Genomic DNA, 17,936 nt, shown 5'->3' on the forward strand with positions numbered 1-17,936 from the left:
TAGTTTAGCTAGTAGCTGTATACTTGGTAGCTTTGCAGTTGCCCACCCCTAGCATAAATTTGATCTAAGACACTTCTAGTCCAGTGTCATTAGCCCATTTTACCTAGTACAGAGAGAACATTTGGGAAAGCCATCTCCCTTAGTTTCTTAACCTTGAATTATCTCCTTTCTCCCTTTCCACTTTACTATTAAAAAAAAACTTATACAGCTGCTTTTGCAGTATTTGTGATTTCTCCTCCTCATCTTGTTTTTTCTGCTACTTGTTCTCTAAAGTGTTCAAGTTCATCTTCTCTGCTGCATTTATTTACTGCCTGTTTTTAGGCTGTTTAAATTTTAAGTGTTATTCTAAGCCTCTTAGTTTTGGTTTAAGCACTTGAGCTTTAGGACTACCCTTTAGCTCTCCCTGGCCTCTCTCCCTCAGATTCTGACAAATATGGATGGACAACTTCCTACGGTTTCTCCTGCCAGCCTGGTTGATATGGACATCCTGAGACAGTGCAGCAACTGCCTTATGTACACGAACAACCATCTACTACAACCACCTAGGAACACAATTTGTGAGAGATGCAATTACATAAAGAAGCTACAGTCTATGCTGGCTCCCTCATAAGCCAGTATGTCTGGCACTGAGAAGGTTGTCAACACAATCACTACACCTCAAACACCACCCACAACTACACAACACACACCCACATATGTGGAGGTTCTCAACAAAAACAAACCCAAAACAAAAGAGACCTCAGAGGCAAAAACACATGAGAACTCCACAACCCTCCACACCACATACCATGCATAATCCACACACCTCTAAACCACTAAGGCCTAACCATAAACCCAACATATTAGTTATAGGAGACTCCATTGTGAGATACACAGAGGCATCTCACCAGGCCGGACAAGGAGAAAGTCACGGTTAGTTGTCAGGTGCCAGAATCTGCCATATCACACACGCACACAAGTCTGTCAACAACAGGTATTGTCATGACTCTGTCATAGTCCATGTTGGCGTGAACTACTTGAGACTTACCTCCCTGGACTATATGAAAACAGACATGAATGAGCTCACTGAATGTGTGTCCCAGGCAGGTATATGCCTAGCCTTAAACAGTATTCTAGAATGATGCCTCAATACAAACAGAAAATGACTGACTTTAACAATTGGCTTAGTTTCTGGTGTCATTCCAGGGGGATCCATTGCCTGACAGCCTGGCAATATATGATCGACAGACCATGATGCTTTGCTAGAGATGGCCTGCATCTGTCTCACTTGGTCATCAGGCTTCTGGCAAAGGCCCTTGCCTCCCCCATAGTGCCTTTTTTAGGAAAAGTCATGAGGTCAATACTACCAACATAAAAATCTCAACAAAACGCAAATTAAAGGTCATGCTGCTAAACGCTAGGGGTCTAAACATGAAACTGCACTCATTGCAAGCATTCTTAACCCTAGAAGATGCTGACATTTGTGCAGTCACAGAAATCTGATTCAGAGCTATGGAGAGCAACCTAGCCTTACCTGGTTACTCATCCTATCATACATTCAGACCCCAAAATGTGGGCAGCAAAGCCAAAGGAGGCTGAGTTTCAATATATGTTAAAAACACACACAACTCCAGGCTGGTCAAACAGTATGACGCACAGGAGGCACTCCAGGTGCAGTTAACCATTGACAAGACCCCTATCCAAATTATAGCTAGCTACAGGCCCCCAAATTTGACACAAGATACCCACTCCACCTATCTGAACCTCTTTGAATCTATTAAGATTCAACCCTTTACCCTGATCCTGGGTGACTTTAATTACCCAACCGTAGATTGGAAAAAAATAGGCGGCCACGGTGGTGCAGCAGTTAGAGTTGCTGCCTCACAGCAAGTGGTTCTCCGGCTCAATCTTCGACTGGGGTGCCTTCTGAGCAGAGTCTGCATGTCCTCCCTGTGGTTGCGTAGGTTTCCTCCGGGTGCTCTGGTTTCCTCCCACATCCCAAGGACATGCTGTAGGTGGATTGGATACTCTAAACTGGCCCTAGGCGTGCGTGCATGTATGCGCCATCTGTGGAATGTTGGGTGCTGAGCTGGCAACTCAACACCGTAAAACCTCCACTGCCAATCATGAGTGGACAGGTGATCTGCTGTGGCAACCCCTAACCGGGAAAAGCTGAAAGAAGAAGAAGACTGGAAAAAAAACTACTCATGGCAGAACACAAATGCCTAGAGATTCCTCAATTTTATCAGTGCAAATGTCTTGGAATAGCTAGTTGATACCCTCATAAGAGGTGATAATATCTTGGACTTGGTATTAACCAATATGAGTAACCACTGCAGCACCCCTGCGGTATCATCCTCCCTTGTAAGATCCAACTATAAAGCGGTCACTTTCGAAGTCACCATCTCCCCTGACCCCCCCCCCCCTCTTGCTAGGGTCAAACAAAAAACTTCTCCAAAGCTGATTACATCCTCCTGAGGGATGGTATAAACAGCTTTACAGCCCCTTCCCCCACTGCAGGATGTCCAAATCTACACCAAAGTACTATACGAGCATTTATACAGATGCATGGAATCAGGAATACCTGACAGGACAAAATCATCCTCTGCAAAGAAGAGTAAACTTGTCTGGTGGACATCTGCAATAAATAAACTATATAACAAAAGGAAAAAATTGCTGTCCAGGACCAAGGAGGAGCAGATGCCCAATTGGAAGCAATCTCTTCTTAGCCTGAACAAGCAGATAATAGAACTAGTAAAATCCTCTAAAGCCAATTTCGAGTCTAAATTGGCCACATCTTCTAGAGACCATCATAAGCCCTTCTTTACATATGTCCGCAATCTCAAAGGAAGCACCCAGATCTGTTCAGAACTGTGGGTCAAGGACACCACATACACAAATGCTGTAGATACAGCCAATCTACTGGCTGACAGATTCAGCAAAAACTTCTCCCTGCTGTCCCGCATCAGTGAATCAGGACATCCCCAGTATCTGCCCCCACTCCTTATCTCTAGGGAACAGGTCATCACTGCCCTCTCAGAAGCAAAAAATACAGCCTTCATGGGACCCGATAACATCCCAGGCTGCATCCTACATGAACTCAAGCATGAACCTGCAGCACCATTAGGCACCCTATTCAACCAAAGCCTGAGTACTGGCATTGTCCGAGCCGAGTGGAAGACAGCCACTGTCATCCCTTTACACAAAGGTGGAGCATCCACTGATCCAGGAAATTATAGACCCATCAGCCTTACTATCCTGATCTGCAAGACCATGGAACAGATTATCATGGACTTCATTAACGGGGACATTGGCAACCTCCAAACACTCAACCCCACACAGTTTGGCTTTGTCAAGAGGAGGTCATGTCTGTTAAATCTGATCAACTTGATTTGAGACAGTCACCAAAGCCATGGATGAGAGGAAGATGGTGCACACCAAAGCCTTCAACAGTATTCCCCACTCGGGCATTGTAGATACTCTCCCAATTAGGCATCAATCCATATGCTACCAGATGGGTAGCAAACTGGCTCGCTGATAGAACCCACCTAATCAAAATAGGGGAAGCCACCTCATGCAGTAGACCCGTAATGAAAGGCATACCCCAGGGATTGATCTTGGGGCCTCTATTATTTGGGATGTACTTCTGAGGTGCAGGCCAAAACCAGAGGGCAATGTCTGACCAAGTTTGCAGATGACTGCAAGCTGGACACAATCATCAATTCCCCAAGTGATGTGGACGTCCTCCAAGAGGGTCTCCCCCAAACAAATGACTGGTGCCAGAAACATGGACTCAAGCTGAATGCCAAAAAAATGTATCATCCCCTTTGGGGAGAGTGATTTCCCCACATATCACATTAATAACATTTTAAGTACACAATCAGTAGTGAGGGATTTGGGCTCCCAAGTTGATAGCAACCTGACTTTTGACCACCATGTTGCTTCTGTTGTATGGAAAGCTTTCTACATGGCCCACCTCATAAGTAAGGGTATCTCATCCAGGGACAAAGAGACCCATAATTGAGTACAATGCCCCTTTTGGGATGTACCTTACCAGACACCTGCAGCAACTGGAAAGACCCCAAAAGCACCTCACCAAGAGGATCAAAGGGCTCAATCAGATGCCATATGCTGCCCGGTTAAAAAAACTCCAGCTCTACTCAGTGGCATACCACCTGCTCAGAGGCGATCTGTGCCTGACGTATAAAGCCATGTCCAACCCGGAATTAATGGACATGCTGCACCTCAGAAAATCCAAATCCCATCGAGCTATGCGCTCGAGAGACTTGAACCTCAGCACTGAAATAAATAGGACATGCTGGAGGAGTTTATTCCCTTCACTCTGGAATAAAATCCCAGTCCAGGTTAGGCAGAGTCCCTCATTGACTCTCTTCAAGAGGAATCTTGATGAGTGGATGGGAGATCGTAGGTTTCACTTCTGTGTCACTGTTAGACAGAGGCACAGTATACTAACCTCGAAAAAGGGCATAGCAAAATTCATTTAAAATGGGTGGCGAAAGCCAAACACACTCTGGCTAGGCTTATAAATGCCCTAGGGCAGATAGCCTAGTATGAACCTATGAACCTATAAGATCCCTGTATTCTTCCCTTATAAGACCAATTATTTACTACAATGCTCCCTTCAGCATTTACTTCGCAAAGTGCATGCAGCAGCTGGAGAGACCACAGAGGTTCCTCACCAGGAGAATCCAGGACCTCAGACACCTACCCTACACAGATTGGCTAAAAGTCCTGTCCCTCTACTCAGTTTCTTACAGACTTCTTAGAGCTAACCACTGTCTGGTATACAAAGCAATCTCAGACACTGCACTGATGAGACTTCTGCATATCCGCATTTCAAGCTTCACTCTAACAACCCATATGTGCGACCTCAACCTGGTCTGTGATATTAATAGGACTTGTTGGCAGGACAGATTTGTGTCCCAGAGCCATTTGTGGAATAGACTCCCTCTCCATGTCAAGTAGAGTACCTCATTATCCCTTTTTAAGGCATAGCATTTATATAGCTGCATGGAATCAGGAAAACCAGACAGGACAAAACCATCCTCCTCAGGAAGAGCAAACCTGTCTGGTGCACATCTACATTAAATAAACTCTATAATAAAAGGAATAAATTGCTGTCTAGGACCAAGAAGGAGACGGTGTCTAATTGGAAGTAATCTCTCTCCTTAGCCTGAACAAGCAAATAAGAGCACTAGTGAAATCCTCCAAAGCAAACTTTGAGTACAGACTGGCCACATCTAGTAAAGACAGTCATAAGGCTTTCTTTGCATATGTCTGTAGTCTCAAGGGAAGCACCCAGATCTGCTCAGAACTGATGGTCAAGGTCACCACATACATAAACCCTGTAGATATAGCCAACCTGCTGGCAGACAGGTTCAGTGAAAACTTCACTACTCTGTCCCCCCATCAGTAAAACAGGACACCCCCAGTACCTGTCCCCCCCCCTTATCTCTAGGGAGCAAGTCATCACTGCCCTCTAAAGGCAACAAACAAATAGATCCTCCATGGGACCCGATAACATCCCAGGCTGCATCTTACATGAACTCGGGCAGGAACTTGCAGCACCATTAGGCACACTATTCAACCAAAGCTTGATTACCGGCTTCATCCGAGCAGAGTGGAGGACAGCTATTATCATCCCTTTGCACCAAGGTGGAGCATCCACTGATCCTGTAAATTATAGACCTATCAGCAGGAACGGCCCTAGGTCAACTGGTGCCCTAGGCAAAACAGCTCCACGGCGCCCCCAACACATTACCTGGTGCCCCCATCCTGGTCTACCTACACCAAATAAATACTGGAAAAGTGCCCCTGCTACACTGGCGCCCTAGGCAGCTGCCTAGTTGGCCTATGCCTAAGGCCGGCCATGCCTATCAGCCTAACTAGCCTGATCTGCAAGGCCATGGAGCAGATTATCATGGACCTCATTAACAAGGACATTGGCAACCTCCAGACACTTGATCCCACACAGTTTGGTCTTGGTCATGCTTGTTCAATTTGGTTGACTTCTTTGAGACAGTCACCAAGGCTATAGACAAGGGTAGACTGTGCACACCACCTACCTTGACCTGGCCAAGGCCTTCGATACTGTTCCCCTCTCAGGTATAATAGATAAATTCTTTTAACTAGCCATCAATCCATATGTTACCAGATGGGTAGCAAACTGGCTTACTAATATAACCTACCTAGTCAAAATAGGGGAAGCCACCTCAAGTAGTAGACCCATAACAAGTGGTGTACCCCAAGGATTGGTTTTGGGGCCCCTGCTCTTTGAGATATACTTCTTAGAGGTACAGGCCAAATCTAGTGGGCTATGGCTGACCAAGTTTGCAGATGACTGCAAACTGGGTGCTATCAACCAATTCCCCTAGTGATGTGGACATCCTCTAGGAGGGTCTCACCCAAACAAATGACTGGTGCCAGAAACTTGGCCTCAAACTGAATGCCAAAAAATGCATCATCAGCCCTTTTGGGGAGAATGACATCCCCACAAATTATCACATTTATAATATGGCACTAAGCATGCAATCAGTCATGAGGGACTTGGGAACCCAAGTTGATAGCAAACTGATGTTTGACCACCATATTGTCTCCATTGTACAGAAAGCTTTCTACATGGCCCACCTCATTATAAAGGGTATCTCATCCAGGCACAAGGTGATCATAACATCCCTGTGTTCTTCCCTTATAAGACCGATTATTGAATACAATTCCCCTTTCGGCATGTACCTCATAAAGCACGTGCAGCAGCTTGAGAGACCACAGAGATTCCTCACCCAGAGAAACCAGGGCCTCAAACATCTACCCTACACAGACAGGGCTTTGTTCCTCTACTCGGTCTCCTGAAGACTCCTCAGAGGTGACCTCTGCTTGGCATACAAAGCAATTTCAGACCCCACCCTGATGGGACTGCTACATATCCGCAAGTCAAGCTCCACTCGAGTAACCCCCATGCAAGACCTCAACCTGGTCTGTGACATCAATAGGACTTGTTGGCGAGACAGATTTGTGTCCCAGAGACTCCCCCTTTTGTGGAATAGACTCCCTCTCCACATAAAGCAGAGTACCTCATTAAACCTTTTTTAAGCCCAACCTGGATAACTGGATGGGGAACAGAAAGTACACCCTTGGGATTCCACCTATGTCCCTGCTGGACAGTGGCATAGGATGCTGACTTGTTGGAACATGGGCTAAATTCTTGGCTGGGCTTGTAAGGGCCTCAGGGCCAATAGTCTAGTAACTTTCTATGATCCTATGAACACTGTCAAAAAATGGCATTCATTTTTTTCCTCATGATAAAGGTTACGTGTTAGAGCCATTCACTAAATAACTGTATTGCATTACTCTGGTGCCAGCACCATTTCTGGTGAACAGCCCCCCTCCCTGAAAATAATAGTCAAATATATTAGTTGCCAACTCAGTGGATTCACAGAACATCTGACATTGCATACTATGAATGATGAATCAATCAACGAACAAACTATCTTTATAACTGCAGTTTACAAACCTCTGAGAGTTAACACTAATGCAGTAGTCACCATCCTGTACCAGTTAGCCTGAGATGTGAAAAACAAGAACCCAGAATGTGCCAACATTTTAGCTAGGGGTTCAGTCAGGCCAGTCTGAAAACTGTGCAACCAAACTACCAGCAGTATATAAACTTTTCTACAAGAGGTGATAACACACTCGATCACTTGATCGAGTGTACTCAAGTATCAAACAGGCATTCAAAGCAGTCTGCCACCCCCATCTTGGTAGCTCAGATTACATTTCCCTCCTGCTTACCCCACCTACAAACCAATGCTCAGGAGCAGCTTTAGGTCAACTGGTGCCCTAGGCAAAAGGGCTCCATGGTACGCCCCACCACACCACCTGATGCCTCCATCCTGGTCTACCTACATTAAATAAATACTGGAAAAGCACCTCTGCTGGAGTGGCACCCTAGGCAGCCACCTAGTTGGCCTAAGCCTAAGGCCGGCTATGCAAATGCTATTAAGGGAAAAACATTTCAAGAAACAAATAAGGATCTGGCCTGAAACAGCTGTCTCAGCTCTGCATTGAATGCACTGACTGGAATCTATTTAAAGAGGCTGACACCACAAATCAATGTATTAATTTGGATGAGTATACTGAAAAGGGGGTGGGATACATCACAAAATATATTGGAGATGTCACCCTCCTGAAAGATGTAACCATCAGACCCAATTAAAAACCCTGGCTCACCAGTGAGGTATATAAATTACTGAGAGTGCTTAATTCTGCCTTTAAGGCTGGAGACAGAGATGCTTTGAAAAAGGCCAGGGCCAACTTGAACAAAGATGTGAGAGTAGCAAAAGGGGCCTACAGTCTGAAAATACAGAGACACCTCACTTACCAGAAAGATTGCAGGCAGCTGTGGAGAGGGATCCAAACATCACAGACTATAAACCACCATCCTCTCATTGTGATGATAACCCAGACTTTTTAAACAAGCTAAATATCTACTTCAGTAGAGTAGAGGAATTAAATAGAACCTTGCCAAAGAGACCACCCACCAATTCATATGGCACATCACTATGCCTCAACTTGGAAGAGGTACGCAGGAACCTAAGCAGAGTTCATCTGGGCAAAGCAGCTGGTCTGGCTATGATCCCAGGGAGGCTACTTAAAAACTGAGCTGATCAGCTGACACCAGTCTTCACAGACATTCAGTACATCTCTTAGCCAGGAAAAAGTGGCCAAATGTTTCATCCCTCTGCCCAAGAAACCATCTCCACCATCATTAAATGATTACCGGCCAATTGCAATTACCTCAGTAGTGATAGTGTTTCAAAAAAATGGTCAGTGATCACATAACATCCTGCCTACCTGCTACATTTGATCCTTTACAATTCACATAAAGACCAAGTCATTCTACTGCAGATGCCATAGCCTTAACTCTTCATCACACCTTGGACCACCTGGAAAATACGGACTGTTACATACTCATGCTGTTCATAGACTTCAGCTCTGCCTTCAGTATGGTAATTCCACAACAACTGCTGTCTAACTGAGTAATTTAGGCATAGAAAACAAAATATGCATCTGGATCCTCCACTTCCTGAATGAAAGGCCATAAATAGTTTGAGCTGGAAAACTATACCCTAAACACCAGGGTTCCACAAGGTTGCGTACTCAGTCCACTTCTTTTCACAGTTTCCTACACATGACTGCACAACTATGCATCAGTCAAACAGAATCATTAAATTTGCAGATGACACTACAGTAATTGGCCTTATCAAGAAGGACTATGAGGGAACGTACAGGGTGGAGGTGAACCAACTCATTCAGTGGTGCTCTGACAATAACTTAGCACTAAATGTTGGCTAAACCAAGGAAATCAACATCGATTTCAGGAAGGAAAATACACACCCTATCATCATCAATGGAGCTGCAGTGGAAAGAGTAAATAGCGCCAAATTCCTAGGGGTACATATCTTGCAAGACCTAAATTGGGCCACAGACACTTCCTACCTTATAAAGAGAGCCCAACATGTCTCCACTTCCTTAGGAGACTTTGTAGAGCTAACCTACCCCCACAGGTCCTACTTAGAACCACGATTGAGTGTACTGCCAAACATCATTATCTGGTATGGAAATTACTCTCAGCTGATCGCAAGGCACTGGGTAAGATCATTAAACAGGCCATAAAAATCATTGGCTCCAACCTTAAATCACTACAGGGTATATATTCAAACAGATGCTATGGTAGAGTCTGAAAACTATTGAAGGATGTACACCATTCGGCTTATGGACTGTTCAAACTCCTGCCAGCAAGGAAGTGCTACAGAAGGATTAGATGCAGGACATCCAGATTCCTTAACAGCTTCTTCACACATGCTCTCAGACTGCTGAACAACAGACCCATAGCCTGACCCACTAAATGGGTACAACATTATTTGTGTGTAATATGTCAATTATTTACATAACTCTGTACATAGCTCATTTTATACATCTCTATCTGCACTATGAAAACTGTAAACTGTACGTTTATGGCATATATTGGTGGTGGGTACATTTTTTTGCATGTGTACCTCTATTTTTTATAGTACTGTTTGTTATATATACTTATATTTCTAACAAGTCTGTTCCTGTTGTTTGTTTTGTTTCTGATATAAAAAGCCTTGTTTTTTTACTGTATTTATTTTTAGTATTTTTAAATTATTATTAATCTTCCATCTGTAAACTGTCATTCTTATCTACCATCATACATAAGCCCGAGTATCGAAATTTCATGCAGTGATATGCACTTTTTCCTCTGTGTTGATCTGTATGACAATAAAGTTTACTTTGACTAAGAATAAACATTTGCATTAAAATTTCATACCTAGTTGATTCAGTAGGTTAAACTGAGAAAAAAAAAAAAAAACATGCCCCGGGATTCAATAACGCCTACAATAAGTTTACACCGTTCTGAATGAACAACACAGACATAACTCACACCTTTTTCCTCCAACTTTTAGTTTTCCTACTGATATTTTTTGCAGCTTTAAATACTGACAGGGATTCATAAAGGTTATGAAAGTGTAGATTACATGTACACAGTGTAATCTTTGAGTGACTAGAAAGCGCTACAAATGTGATAAGAATGTGCACTTAGTGGAGGCTTTATTGAATCTGGCCCATGGTCACAAGTTGCTGAACTTGTCAGTCACACTAATATCTTTACACTTCATCCAGTTTTAGTTTATGATTGAAATGTTAAGTAACCGTTTTGGCTTAACTTTTGCTTTGCCTGATATTGTTTGCCTAAGTTCACTGTGAATTTGAAGGGCTCTATTTTTTTCTCATCATATTACATACTGTTGAATTTATATAAATATGTGCACATTTGTTTCATTTCCTGCCATTTTAGATAGTGTATTTGGCAGTGTATATGCATAGAACATGGAGATGTTCTAGATGCAGTATTGACTAACATTTGCTTCACTCCTAACAGGACAGTTCTTCAGTTATCCAGTTTGTCACAAGGGCCTTTGTGAGAGTGGAGACAAGTCTTAGAGTTATAGAAAATCCTGATGGTCTCCCAGACGACGTCACTGTAAGTAAACGTTTGTTGTTTCAGTTTACGTAACAAAGCATGTGTTTACTCTTTTACTTAGATATAAAATATAGTGGGGGCCAGATTCTAGAAGACCTGCTTTTAGTGTAAGGAATTTACTCTGGTGTAATACACCGGAGTGAGTCACTTACACTGAGAGCAGGTCTTTTGGAACTGGCCTATAGTGTTAGTGTCTTAAGTAGTAAAAAGTGCATTTCCACATGGATTTTACTTATGACTGTTAGTCTTCATAGGATTATTCAACAAACTGGGTAATTTGTATGTGGAGAAGAAATCAAGAACTGAAATTATTTGTCTTTTTGACCAAAAAACATTCTTTGACAAGCCTTCTTTCCACTGCATGAGGCATAATCACTTTTTGGCTGAATGACTCAATGCTTTGAGAATAGTTTTGCTGTTAACAGTTTTCAGTTTCTGGGAGGGTTTATGGGAGGTGCAGCAGAGCCCATTCTAAAACTAACTTGGGCGTCTTTTTAAGGACTATTTGATTTTCTCACATTTTTTGGACTGGGCACACCAAAATTTGCCAGAAAATAATACAGGGGAATGTGTCTAGCCTGAATTAGTCACCTTTAATGACCAGCTGATTTTTTTAATTGGGGGGGGGGGGGGTGCTAAGCCATATCCCTCAACTGTCCTGATTTTTAGCTAAATCTTGTGGTTTGTTCCTGCTGTTTTCTTGCATATCATCAAGGACCAAAGTCAATAAATAATGATACACATTGAGTTTCAGATTTCAAAATGCTTGCTAATGCAAAACCTTTTATTCTACCAACTTTCTAACTTAAGAGCAGTATTTAAAATCTGTCCCTATTTTTGGGCTTTTGCTCCTCCCGTTATTTTTGGGTTTGTCCAGATTTCTTGTGCTAAGAGATTGAGAAGTGTGGTTTAAGCACCACTGCACTATTTAAGGCACATTAGCAAGTCTTTGCTCTCAGGTGAGTGGCAGAACACAGATAATAGCATCTCCGAATGTTGTGGCATACAGTGCTTCTGTAGCCCTCGGTACCTTCCTAATATGATCCATAGAGATGGAGTCCTCATTTCAGCAGAAGTTACCAAGGCCTAATGTGTGTGTGCGCGCCTATGTATGTGTGTATACACAGGGCCGGTGTTAGCATTTTGGGGGCCCCCAGCAAATGTCAAGTTGGGGGGCCCCCTAGGCACTTTCATTTAGCATTTAGCTGCAACAATGATAATGTACAGGGCTGAACTTAAGTGAAATGGTGCCCTCCGCACTTACTGTTTCATCACCCCCCTACCACTCCCCAAACACACACACACACACACACACACACACACACACACACACACACACACACACACACACACACATCCTGAAGTGCTGCACTCTGTTCCCCCATCTTGGGGTCCTGTACTATGCAGACTACTTTTTTCTTCCTTTTTTGACATTTTGCTTTACTTTTCAGCTTATTCAAGAATTCATGACTTTAAAATGCACTTCGGACCATATATATATATATATATATATATATATATATATATATATATATATATATATATATATATTTTTTTTTTAATTTTCCACAACCTCTTCACCAACAATGGCTTGAACAGAAATTGTGATTAAGGAAAGAAATCCAGTGTTACTGTTCAGCTTCAGTTTTCATTGCATCATTTCAACATACCTTTCTTGATCATGATAGCACAGTGCCCCCTGAAGCTACTGGGCTATAGATGCTCTGGTATCCACTTTAGAGCTTTTTCTCCATCCTTTTCATCCATGAGTGGCCTAAACAATAATTATGAGTAAGAAAAGAATTTCAGTCTAATTTTTTTTTCTTTCAAGGGAGGCATAAGCTCTTCCCAAGGCTTAATGTTCAAAACTGAAAAAAATAGTATCTCACAATAAACTAACAAGACAATTGTGAGGATACACAGGCCCTATCTGGAAATCTGTCTGCCCCCCCCCCCAAAAAAAAAAAAGATAGTCACTGCCTATGCATCCCTCCAGTGTTAGACTGGGTTCAAACTGCCACACTCATATATTTGAAGTGACTGCTGTCATACATATACACATATGTACCTCTTAATTTCCCACCCATAACCCTCAAAGGCAGCCACCTGTATACATTCCTGATGTGTGATTGGGAGAAATTTGAAAAAAAATTATTGTATTCTACTTTGTTGCTCTTAGACAGTACACTGGCCCTATGCAAACTATATTAACCTTCATTTTACACTTCTGAGGTCTGTGAGAAAAGTAAAAGAAACAATGACCACACTGTCCCCAACCCAAACACAAGCTATAATGACCTGCTGTGCACACCTTGAAGGTTTGACTGATGAAAATTAAAGCAGTAATAATCACACAATCCCCAGCTCCTCAAGCATAACCTGCAGCACCTTTCTGTACACACACACACACACACACACACACACACACACACACACACACACACACACACACACACATATCTCAGCAGGTCTGGCTTTAGCATGTGTGCGACCGAGAGCAGAAGCCATGATCAGCTTTAGCCTAACAGGGACATATCACAACCCTGTTCAGGTTAAAGAGAATAATCAGGAAATTAGTACATGTTTCTCATTTTCCACAACCAGCAGCAGATTTTGTGGGGCCTCCAAACAGTCAAGGATGACTAAGGGGGGCCCCCTGCAGCCACGAGTATTAACAGGTACCTAAAACTGGCTATGTTATTAGTTTTAGGGAAGAGAATGTCCACCAGTAGGGCTTAACTAAGCCAGGGACACTATATCAGTGGTAAAACATATTAAATGACATTGTGAAGCCTGTTACTTGATAAAACACTGTTACTATAACCAGAGAGAATTTTAGAGGAACTATAAACAAGAGTGATTACTACCCACCCGGTTTATTAATTATACAAGGCAGTTGTACTAGCTTTTGTTGGTCTGACAGACATGTTACAAAATATTAAGATAAGATAACTTGCTGTGGTTGGGGGCCCCCCCTGGAACAGGGTGCCCCCAGCGACCGCAGGTTTCGCTGGTGCCTAAAGCCAGCAATGTGTATACATACAGTTGGTTGTTGATTTGTTTTGTCTCATACAGATTTTCCTGCACAAAGTGCCACTGGTTAAATTCCTCATAATGATATAATTAACCGATAAGTTACCAATTACAGCATAAATGCAATGATTTCCATTTTATTGAAGTTGTGCAACTGCAGAGTTAGTATATCTAAGTTAGGGAATGTGGGAGCTGAGAGATAAGTTACTTTGTAGTTGTGTACATGGGGTAGGTTGATGTGTGTGGGTAGTGGAAGCCTGTTTTTATATTACAGCTGGGGTAGGTTTTGTTGGTAGGTTTACAATCATAAACGTAAAGTGGTTATTTTTTTATTTCATAGTAGTCCAACCATTATGTTCAGTGATTAAGGTGTGCTGTCGATCACTTTCCATGATGTACTCTACCGCAAAGAATGGGATCAGAGATACCTTTGCCACACAAGTTACAATCTGCATTCATCCTCCTTTTAGAAACCACAGAACAGCTGGACATGACAAACTACTTTTGCATTACTTCGCTAGACCAATATGTAAAAAACATAGAAGATGCACTATTGAGAAAGATTTCTATAGATCTGAAGAAGCCCATGTAATCTGGATGAAAATGCTTATCTTGTGCCTACTTGGATTTTTCCTCTGACAGAGTAAAGCTTGTGGAAATCATTTTGACAAAAGACACTGAATTACTTCAACTTCTGCAGACTTCTGAAGTGAGAGATGTCTATAGTATTTATGCATTGCCATTGAATTAAATTTCACTTTCAGCAATGGTAATTTAATCATATATAAACATGCATCTGTGTGTGTGTGTGTGTGTGTGTGTGTGTGTGTGTGTGTGTGTGTGTGTGTGTGTGTGTGTGTGTGTGTGTGTGTGTGTGTGTGTAAAGTATAAGCTATAACAAGACTGGCTATTTGGCATTGGTACACCTCATATATTGTGTGTTCACAAGTTCTAAACTTCCAAGAGATTAGGCACTTTAGAATGGGAGATGGTATCTGTACCCTGTAACATCAAGTGACCTTCACTCCATGTTTACCTAATATCTATGTTTGTTTGTCTTTCGGCTTTTCCCGGTTAGGGGTCGCCACAGTGGAACTCCAGTCTGATAATGATTGGCAGTAGATTTTTACGGTGCTGAGTTGCCAGCTCAATGCCCAACCTTCAATGAAGGCACACCCATTCACGCATGTCTTTTGGAATGCCACTCAACCACGGGGAGGACATGCAGACTCCACACAGAAGGCACTCCCCGCACTCCAGCCGAGAATCGAACGGGAGAACCTCTTGCTGTGAGGCAACAACGCTACCGCTGTACCACCGCAGATCTTCATTTACCTAATATCTGTAAAAAAAATAATTGGGCAGATTCGTTAATGCCTGCGTTAAGTGTACACTGTCTGTATTCGAGAACATCCCAACCATATTTTTTGTGCTTTCTAGTCACTCAGAAAAGTTACACCATGTGTACATGTAATCTACACTTTGTTGTTACCTTTATGAATCCCTCTTGACATTTAAGGCTGCAAGAAAATCAGTAGGAAAACAAAAATTAGGAGGAAGAAGTTATGAGTTATGCTTGGGTTTTCTGTTCACTCAGAATGGTGTACACTTAGTATAGTTGCCTGGGAATGACTCTGCCAGTATTTTCTGCAGGCATAAATTCCCTAACAAAGAGAAAATAAAAGATAACTCATGGAAAAAATATATATTGTGGCAAAACCCTAGAAAACAATACTGTCTATTAGGAAATTCAAAATAAACTTTGTTAGACAGAGACATTATTTTTTCTCACACAAACTGCAGAACAAAAATAATCCACAACAGTTTTGGAAGAATGTAACCTAGCTCCTTGATCCTGGCAAGTCCATTATGCCAAATACACTGCCTAGTGCCACATATGATGATAATGCTAAGAATGAACAATCAGTAAAACCTTTGTTATTCCTGTTACATACATGGTATATGCAAAAGTATTAGGTATCTATGTGTTTAAGGTTGATATTGCTTCCAGGATTTGATGTGTCATGTGATCTGTCCTGAGTTGGTGTCACAAAAACTTGTGTATACATATGTTTGCGTCACCATACTTGCTTATGTTGACAATGTGCACATTTTATTATTGTACAAATGGTGTGAAAATTAAGCTTACTTGACAAACACTGCAGTTTTATCTACTCTGCATTTAGGACTATTCAAGATTTGTTTTTCTTTCATTTTTTTTGCCAAGGAAGCCTTTACTGTATCACATCCATCTCCAACTGTGGACCAAATTACTTTTCTTCTTTTTTGATTAAAATAAGAATAACAAACAGTTTACTTTTTGTTTTACATTAGTCATATCAATGTTAAAGTATCTTTATTTCTTAGTAAAACAGTCTTGAATGTTACTCTCAAAAATATTTCTTTTATTGTGTTAATCAACACCTTCTCATTCAACAACTCTACCTGCTGCTCTACTGTAAAACTCCATAATGACTGCAATTACTCATGTTTCTCTTCATTATGCTATGTAACTTTGTAATTATTGCTTTTTGTCTTGTAATGTAACTTGCTTCAAGGATCCTTTTCCCCCCAGGGATCCCCATTTCCCCATACTGTAATGAAATGGAAATTTTTGCTATAGTTGTCAATATCTTTAGGTAACTTTTAATGTTTGTATTTCTATATGCTATGTAATTTGTGTTTTGAGGAGCTTTTCTCCCCGGGCCTCCACTGAAAATGGGCTCTTGAGCCCAGTGGACCTCCCCAGTAAACAAACTGGAAATAAATAAATAAACTGAACCAACAGTCTTTCAGCTGCATTTCTTCTGTTTAGGATTCCAGTTGTGTTCACTGCTAGTATTTTGAAGCATCTCAGAAGGGTGACAGTTTTAATGTCTGAAGATTGGCAGGGAAAGGACAAAGAAATCATAGATGTAGGGGTGAACAGTTTAATTATCAGTGGACTGAAGAGCAATAGATTAGGTAAAAGGTCGAATAGTGAACCGTAAGTGACTGGGACTGGAAAGGAGAACTCAAAGTGGCAGCCAAATGAATGAAAATGGAAAAATAGGATGACTGTCTACTCTTATCTCTTGTCCATGTTGACGGTGCCTATATGTTGAGGGCATTGTCCCTTTTTAGTTTTGCATATGTCGATATGACTGGAGCTGGAAGGTAGTGGTGGTGTGGCAGACTTTAATAAATGTTGGTCAGCCAGCAGACTAACCATTATTGGTTGCATCCACCATGTCTGCATCTCCATGCCTTCCCAACTGTGGACCTGAGGCACACCATGAGAGGTGACAAGCTTACAGGTTCAGTGAGTCATATTACTCATGAGCTACATGTATTAGTGGTGTTATGAGGTAACCTACTACAAGCCTTATCATTGAGAGGATGGAGCACCAACATACACAGTGTAATGACTAGGCAACCAATGACGGGTACATGTAGAAGCCAAGAAGCACATGACATTCTGTATCACTAGTAAATTTATTGTTATCACTTGCATTAGCACATAGTATAAACTGCAGTGTTTTCCAGTTAGTGTACCAATAAATGTTCCTGTTCTCATGTGTATTTCTTTCATGGCAGTAATTAACAGATGGATGTCATTCACCCTATTCTGTTCTTTTAGTAGTGAGTTCAGTAAGGTGGTTATCGATATACACTTATTGCTGTGGCACAACTCAAAGCTGTTTTGAGTCTTGAGGTACCTTGCTGTCAATAAATTATAGGTGCTCCAGAATATAGGAGGTAGTGTGTTGGTAGCTTCTTCTTTCATCTGACTCTTGTCCACATATGATGTGGCCACCCTTGTATGTATTTGCTGGCCACATAATCAAATGCTTGTAATGCC

General features: G+C 41.9%; 1 protein-coding gene across 3 annotated transcripts in view; it reads left to right on the top strand.

Annotated features, from left to right (window-relative positions):
* The window catches only part of ITGA9 (integrin subunit alpha 9), a 5,160,704-nt gene that overhangs the window by 4,769,480 nt on the left and 373,288 nt on the right, over positions 1 to 17,936 (top strand). For all 3 annotated transcript variants that reach the window (XM_044065011.1, XM_044065010.1, XM_044065009.1), the window contains one exon: positions 10,961 to 11,062. In XM_044065011.1, the coding sequence (XP_043920946.1) occupies positions 10,961 to 11,062 (102 nt within the window). The remainder of the gene's footprint in view (positions 1 to 10,960; positions 11,063 to 17,936) is intronic.

This window comes from Protopterus annectens, chromosome 3.part0, assembly GCF_019279795.1.
Source record: "Protopterus annectens isolate FY-2018-M chromosome 3.part0, PAN1.0, whole genome shotgun sequence".
Taxonomy (NCBI): Eukaryota; Metazoa; Chordata; order Ceratodontiformes; family Protopteridae; genus Protopterus; species Protopterus annectens.